This window comes from Monosiga brevicollis, genomic scaffold (genome assembly GCF_000002865.3).
Source record: "Monosiga brevicollis MX1 MONBRscaffold_2 genomic scaffold, whole genome shotgun sequence".
NCBI lineage: Eukaryota > Choanoflagellata > Craspedida > Salpingoecidae > Monosiga > Monosiga brevicollis.
In genome coordinates, this window is record NW_001865039.1 from 724,791 (window position 1) to 732,377 (window position 7,587).

Consider the following 7,587-nt stretch of genomic DNA (forward strand, 5'->3'; position numbering starts at 1 on the left):
GATAAAAAAAAAAGAAAATAAGATTGAGAGGCACTGTTCGGGATTGTTCCATGAGGCAGGCCTGCCAAAGGATCAATTGCACTGTGCGTAGTGCATGTCCGAGCACGAAGACGCGGGAGCTGACCTTGGGGGGATGCGTTATTGCATCACGATGCTTCATAGAGCGATGCCTTTTGGCGCAGACGCGATTAAAGGACCAGTGGCCGCAGTCGCAGCAAACAGCGCTGGGAAAAAAGGTGGTCAAATTTTCGTTGGCATGTACAGGATGGCTTTCAATGTAGTGCGCCATCAGCGGATCGCCCTTGCGCATTGAGCACACACATCCTGGCGCAGGACAGTCAATCCAGTTCAGAGAAGGAAAGCACTCGGAAGGGCGGCGGAGATCGGGTGGAGTGGAATGGTGCGTTTGAACATGGCGTTGCTCATTGGAATCCGAGACAAGCATGTTGCAGATTGCACAAGACACCGGAGAAGGAGTCGCCATAATGGCTGCACGCAAAGAAAAGAAAGGCAAGGTGAGATGGTTCACGCATCAATAAATGGCAGCGCATGCGAGGAATGAGGAAGGGTGGGGACTCACCGTTGAGGAGAAGGAAAATGCAACGGAAATTGTAACGGAAGAACGAATCTCAACGGTCAAACCATAAGGGATGACACTTGGTACGTGACCGAAGTTGTCTCGATGAACAGGTGAAAAAGTGTCTCCGTCAAAAGGACTCAAAACAAAAAAAAAAAAGTTTTTCATGTTTGTGAGTTTGAGTTTTCGTGTTGAGTTCCAAGTGGAGGGCATCCAGAGGCGTGCGCGCCGTGGATGTGATTGTTATTGTTATTGGTGTGCTTTCACCGCGATCGTTTGACCCCAGAGGAGACGGTGCTATTTGGACACGCTTTGCAGCTGGGTGAGAACTTGTGTGAGGGGTGATTGACAGGGGGCTGGCTGGCCATCATGCGTTTGGCAAGGTGATTGTTTTCGGCTCCATCGAGCGAGTCGATCCCGGCCTTCGCTTGTTTTGATCCCGTCCTCTTCTCCGCCGATCGACGTTGAGAGTACAAACCGTACATGATGGGCGGAGTCACCGAAGACGATCTTGGAAAGAGAGTTCAAGTGCCGCTCCGAGGGCCGGGCAAACTCGTTTTTCTCGGGCGCACTGACTTTAAAGAGGGCCTCTGGGCTGGCATTCGCCTTGATGAGCCCAAGGTCAGTTGTTGCACACACACACACACACACACACACACACACACACACACACACACACACACACACACACACACACACACACACACACACACACACACACACACACAACAAACACTATTTCTTGGCGGGTACCGAAGCAGTCCCGGCTCACTCAAATCACCTATGCGCTGGACAAACGTAGGGGAAGAACGACGGTGCGGTCGGCACCCGTCGTTACTTTACGTGCCCGCCCAAGCATGGCATCTTTGTGCAGCCTGACAACCTGTCTCTGGCAGGACCCAGTGAGCGGCGACGCGCGATCCGCGGTGGTGGTGGGGCCAGCCGCCAGCAAATGGAAGATGGTGCTCAGAATGCCAACAGTCAAGCCGGACCATCTGACAGTGGTGGCAACGCCGCCAGCGTCAACGGAACACCAACCAGGGCGCTGAGCAAAGCGGCGTCAAGCTCCCGGACAAAGAACACCAAGAATGCAGCCAACCCGACCAGCGCCACTGCTGCCACCACAGGCTCACGGCGCTTAAGTTCACCGTCTGGAAGCCGGGCTGGGCTCTCTGCCGCGAGTTCTAGTCCTACCCCCACCAGCTCTTCGCGGCGCGCAACCCATCGCACTGCCCAAGCTCGGCCTGGAAGCACTGGGACTCTGAGCCCAGCAGCCATGATCACCGATTCAGGCCCTGCAAGCACCAACTCGAGTCGGCGAGGCTCACGGCCCAATCAAACGGTGCCCGACGCGACGCCGACCGCCGCAAATCGAGGCTCGGCTAAATCACTTGCAAGATCCATCGACGCCAAGAGTAGCAACACCCCTGTCGCGACAGCTGCTGAGCGCAGCAGCAAGCTGAGCCACACCACCAGCGCTGGGGAGACACACGCTCAGCCCACTGCCAGCGTGGCCTCTCATTCGCCTGCCAGCAAAGCTTCAAATGTCTCAAAGGCTGTCGAGACTAAGTCTGCAACACCAACACGCACTACAGCAGCCAGGGCTGCCCGCAATCCCGTAGCAAGCATGCCGCACCAAAAAGAAGCCATTGACGTGAGCGACGTAAAGAACGCACGATCGCAAGAATCAGATGAAGCCAACGTCCCCTCGATATCTCCGACGGCACAAGCAACTCAATCAAGCCTTTTAGACGCCAGCCCTAACCCGACACCACTCAGCACCAAGCATGCCAGTCGCGTTTCCGCGCCGGCTGGGCCGCGCCAAACTGGATCCCCAACAAACTGCAAGGCACAGGAGGCTGAGGATCTGCCACCCCTTGCTCGTCAAGTTCTGGCAAGTAGGGCCGGTGCCCCCCGCCGTCGCCCGGTCTCTATTCACGGCACTCCAACAAAGCCACCACCCAGCAAGGCTTCATTTGAGAAAAAAGTCGCGTCATCGCCGGATCCTGCGTCGTCAGCCAGCCATCAACATGTGGCGACAGAAGGCTTGAGCCTGTGGCATTCAAACTCACCCCGTGCGCAACGCGGGTCGTCGCCAATTACCAAACCTCAAGAGGTTGTGCCTCAAGCAACGGAGACAGTACGTGCCGAGCAGCCTGTGACCCCTCCCACCACACAAGAAGCAAGCCAACCAACTGCGATACTCTCTCCGGCCGGATTTGACACTGACACCGCGTCACGCGAGGCGACCCAAAGCTCCACCCCGGCCAAAGTTACAATCGGGGCCGAAGCCGCAGTGGTATCCTCCTTAGAGGTCAATGAGATGCGAAAGCCAGTGCGCACCGGCACGCGCGTGACACCAATCCCTTCACGACGCCTGCGCAGTAGCATGGACAGGGGCAGCGCTTCAACCAGCCGTCCCTCAGAGTCGGTCGATGCAAAACTCTTGGATTCGGACGCAGCAAACACGGACCAGACTTTTGACACGACACAACTGGATCCAAGCGCTGTTGCCCAACGAGCCGATGTGCCCATTCCTCTGATGCCCTCACCGGCCGCCATGAATACTGCCATGGATGTATTTATTTCCCCAGGTGAGGCTACTGATCTGAGTGCAGAGCTGGTGCAAATTGACAACAAGTCGGACGCAACACAAGCGCGGCTGGCTCATACTGAGACCACGGCTTTGGGTGCGAGCGCAATCAAACAAGACGCTACGGACCAAGTCATTGCCACGATGGCGACGAAGCCACCTGCTTCACGCCCGGCACGCCGTAAACCAAGCACCCCGCCCCGACATGCCTCGCGCAGTAGCCTCACAAGCGAGCCCGCTCGTGGAACCCCCTCCCCGGCTGAGCTGGATGCATCCATCTTGGATGCACGCGACAAGCGTGCGCTAGGTGAGGGTTCCTTAAAGCTGTTGCTTTACACTCTGTTCTGTATGTTGTCTGGCCGTCCGTCCAAACCACCAAGCTCACGCACATGTAACCTCCTTTGCGTGCGTAGGCAACAATAAGGATCCACGATGGCATGATTCATCTGCGTCACCGCGACGGCCCATGCCCCGAATGGAAGCACCTCGCGACAGTTTGCTCAAGGAGAAGGATGCGCTGGCTGCCACTGTGGCTCGGCTCAACGAAGAGTTGAGTTCAGCTCGTGCTGCGTTGCAAGCCTCTCAAGAGGCACAAGCCAAGCAAGAGGCTTCTTTTGCGGCCTCGACCTCTCAGTGGCAGGCTAGACTTGAGGAGCAAGCAAGCCAACTTGAATTGGCTCAGGCACACTCAGAGCAGCACAGTCAGCAACCGACCATAACCGAGCTGAAGGCACAGGTCACTGCGCTGCAAGAGCAGCTGCGAACAGTTGCCCAAGACCACGAGGCCGCCATGGTGATTGCCAAACAACAAACGGAGACTGCACAGCAGGAAGCCAATGACTTGCGCATTGCCCTGGAAGAAGTACACCAACAATCACAGGCGACTTGGGAGCAGCAACGTACTGAGCTCGAAGGGCGCCTCGCGTCTTTGAACGCCTCTTTAAAAGATGAACAATTGGCTCTAACCACACAAAAAGCGCAAAACGAGATACTTTCGACTCGCGTTGCAGAGTTGGACGCAGCCCAAAGGGATGCAGCAGCAAACACCACAGACAAGACAGTATCCGCCCCTAGCCCAGTACCAGATCCGCCTCTTGAGCTCGTCCAGGCCAACGAGAGCCTGAGGCAGGAATTAGCTGAGGTGCAGCAGCGTCTGACCAAACAGGAGCTACAAAACGTTGAGCTGCTGGAGCAGGCACGCAAGGAGGGTGTCCGTATGACTGAAGCTCAACAAGCCGCCGCTGATCAGGAGCAGCAACGCGCTTTGCGGCAATTGCGTGACGAGTTGCTTGAGGCCAAGGTAAGCTTGCTGATGCTTGGCTCAATATCAAGGACATGACTGCCATCGTTAACACACACGCACACATTCATTCACTCACACACTTTTTTTTTTTTTTTTTCTTTTTTTTTTCTTTTTTTTTTCTTTTTTTTTTCTTTTTTTTTTCTTTTTTTTTTTTTTTTTTTTGCCGGCTGCAACATGTCCGTGTGGCCCCGTGATAGGCGGATGCTGAAGCGAGCAAGCATGCCCTGCAAACTCACCTACAAGACATGCACGAGCGAGAAGAGCGAGAGCAGCAGGCAACGGATGAAGCCGATCGTCGGCTGGCCGAGCGTGTAAACAAGGAGAAAAAGCGGGCGGCCATGGAGCTCGCGTTTCTTGCTGAGCAGCTGACGGAGAAGGAGGGCGAGGTGGCAGCGTTGCAAGCTGAACTGTTGACCTTGCGACATGAGTCTGGTCTTCATGTGCAACAGCGAGCTGCCATGGAGCTTGCCGATCACGAAAGTCGCACGCGCATCGAGACACTCGTCAAAGCACAGGCATCCTTTAAAGCGCAAATCACGACGCTTGAGACCAAGTGTCAAATTCAAGCAGAGGAGATGGCCCGGTTACGGGAGCATCTTCGGCATGCCAACGCTAGGTATGATGAGCTTGAGCGTGGGTTTGGTCTCCCAGGGGTCCCGAGTCTTGGCGTTGAAGGACCCGGCACGCCATCGCGGCGCGTCACCACCCCTAAAAGCGTGGAGACCTCGCACGCCGAGGCCTTGAGTGCCCTCAAGCTGCATGTTAGCCAGTTGCAAGAGGAAAAACGCATCTTAGAAGAACAGGCAAGCGTCGCTGTGGCTGAACAGCGCCAGGCCGAGACTCGCCTCAAGCAGGTGCGCGAAGCCCTGACAGATGAGCTCGACCAGGCTGCGCGGCAACAGGACCGACTCGAGCGACAGATCCAAACCCTCGAACAAAAACTTGGTGTCAAGTCTTCCGAAGCGGCCGATCTACAGGCTGAGTTGGACGAGCTTCGCGACGAAGCCCATGAACGCGCCAGCACTGACGCTGTTGTACAGCGGCTGCAAGAACGTATCGAAGAATTAGAGACAGCGCTCGCGCTCGCACACAACTCCGTACCCCAACGAGATAAAAGTGACCGTTATGCTTCGGATATGCAGCGCTTGCAAAGCGAGCAAGCAGCTGCTGTGGAGAACATCCGCGATCTGCAAGAACGCCTGGCTCAAGCCAATGCGCAGGTCGCATCCTTACGTCGAGCAGCTTTGGCTGGGGTGAGCTGATACTCGTGCTCGTGGGGTTATCGAGGTAGTTTTTGGTCTCCATCAATCGTGTTTGAGTTTGGCCTTTGGTCTTTTGAGAGCGTACATTTTACCTGAAGCGGCTGTCACTTTTGTAGTTGTTCTCCGTTTGACAACACGTGGCTTTACAACTCATGTAATTTTCTGGGGACTGGCGTCCCGTAGGCCACGACGGATGCTACAGATGCCCCAGAGCTTCGACAGATCGTTCAGAAACAGGAAGTCACCATCACGAGCCTTTTGGAGTCAACGGCAGACCTCAAGACCTCACTGCTGGCACGTGAGGCTCAGGTGGCGCGTTTGGAGGCACAGGTCGGCCTGAGTCAGAGCGAGACAGCTGATAAGGTATGGACGGATGTGCGCTCGTATGCTTGACCCATGCCCGTCCCTCGGAAATCGCCCACACCTGCCATGCATATGTACCTTCTCACCTGAGCACTGTCTGTCCAGTTGATCCAAACAGGCACTGAGCTTGACCGTGTCATGTTCGAACTGGAGCAGCTCACCAAGGCATTGGAGACCAAGAACATTGAGCAACGGGACCTGCGCGCCAAAATGACGGCGTTGGAGCAGCAGCTGGATGAAGCAGCGCGGGGTCAGATTGGAGATGAACCAGTCGCTGATATTCTTCGAGTATGTTTCGTCTGCGGCTCAGCTCTGCAGACACCCATATGACAGCAGTAGATATGATGTGCCTCACGCGTAATTTTGTTCCTTGTGCTATCCGTGATTGTTTATCAGCACGAGCTGTCGGCTGTTCGGCACGAGCGAGATGAATGGCATCTGAAGTTTGCCGAGCTGCGAGCTGCCCAATTGGGGCCTTCCATCGAATCATCGGCTCCTTCCTCACCTCGTCAGTCGACTTTCGTGCTACAGCGCTACCGTTGGCCCAAAACCAAAGCGGTTGCATGCCTTGCAGGCAGAGCTCATCTGAAAACGGTTGTTTTGGCATGTGTTTTAGATTTTCTTCGCACGGCCAAAGCCCCTGCAACGTCCAATCGCTTGAGCAATCAAGTCGTTCTACGTCGCACTGGGTCGCTGAACGGACGTCCGGCTACCGCCACTGGCTTAGGATCACCTCGTCGTCACCGAGACAGCATTGGCCACCTGGACAACACTTTTGGCTGAGTTGTCGCAAATGCTACTGTCAGGCTCCAGCACGTCTGGAGGCCGGTTTTGTGAGTGCTCAAATGCGTGGAAGCACGGATTTGACGCTAACAGCTACCATCACAGGTTTTCTTGCGACACTGAGAGCATGCACGTGTAATTATTTTTGATTGACAAAGAGTTACATACATGTACATGTTCATGTTCATGTAAATTTTTTTTTTCCATCAATTTGAGCGGGTTTATTGCCATTTTATTTCGAGCCAAGAAACGCACAGCATTTATTTGACTTGGTGAATCAAATACGTCCGCATAACTTTTTGATTTGAGTGTTGATCAAGGGGCAGCTGACGCCATCGACGGAATGGCCGGTCAACATGCCCGGGACTCGATTCATGAACCTTGCCTCTTCCTTACAGGTGAATGACTGAAGCTGAAATTTGAAAAAGTAATACTCAATGTGTGGGCATTATTCAGTTGTCAATTTGCACCGCACAAGGAAAAAAGGATGATGGCTTGCCTTGACACGTTCTTGTGAGAATGATAATTTAATTATAATTTATGCACACATGTTCAGCAGGCTTGGTATTCAATAGCATACAGCATCAGCCGGGTAAACCAGAGTTTGTGAATCTCAAATAAGCATCGAGTTCCACTTGAAAGAAAAGGCAGGCGACGACACACGACACTGGGTGGACAATCGATCACAACTTCCGAGCGGTCATAT

The 7,587-nt window shown here is 54.4% G+C and overlaps 1 protein-coding gene across 1 annotated transcript; it reads left to right on the top strand.

The window, feature by feature from the left end:
- Window positions 1-1,123: 1,123 nt before the first annotated feature.
- Window positions 1,124-1,454, top strand: MONBRDRAFT_3717 (uncharacterized protein; the record flags this gene model as incomplete). The annotated part of the gene is made up of 2 exons (XM_001742072.1): window positions 1,124-1,198; window positions 1,380-1,454. Coding segments are annotated over 2 exons (150 nt in total), but the record flags the coding sequence as incomplete, so codon positions are not given.
- Between the last annotated feature and the right edge of the window lie 6,133 nt (window positions 1,455-7,587).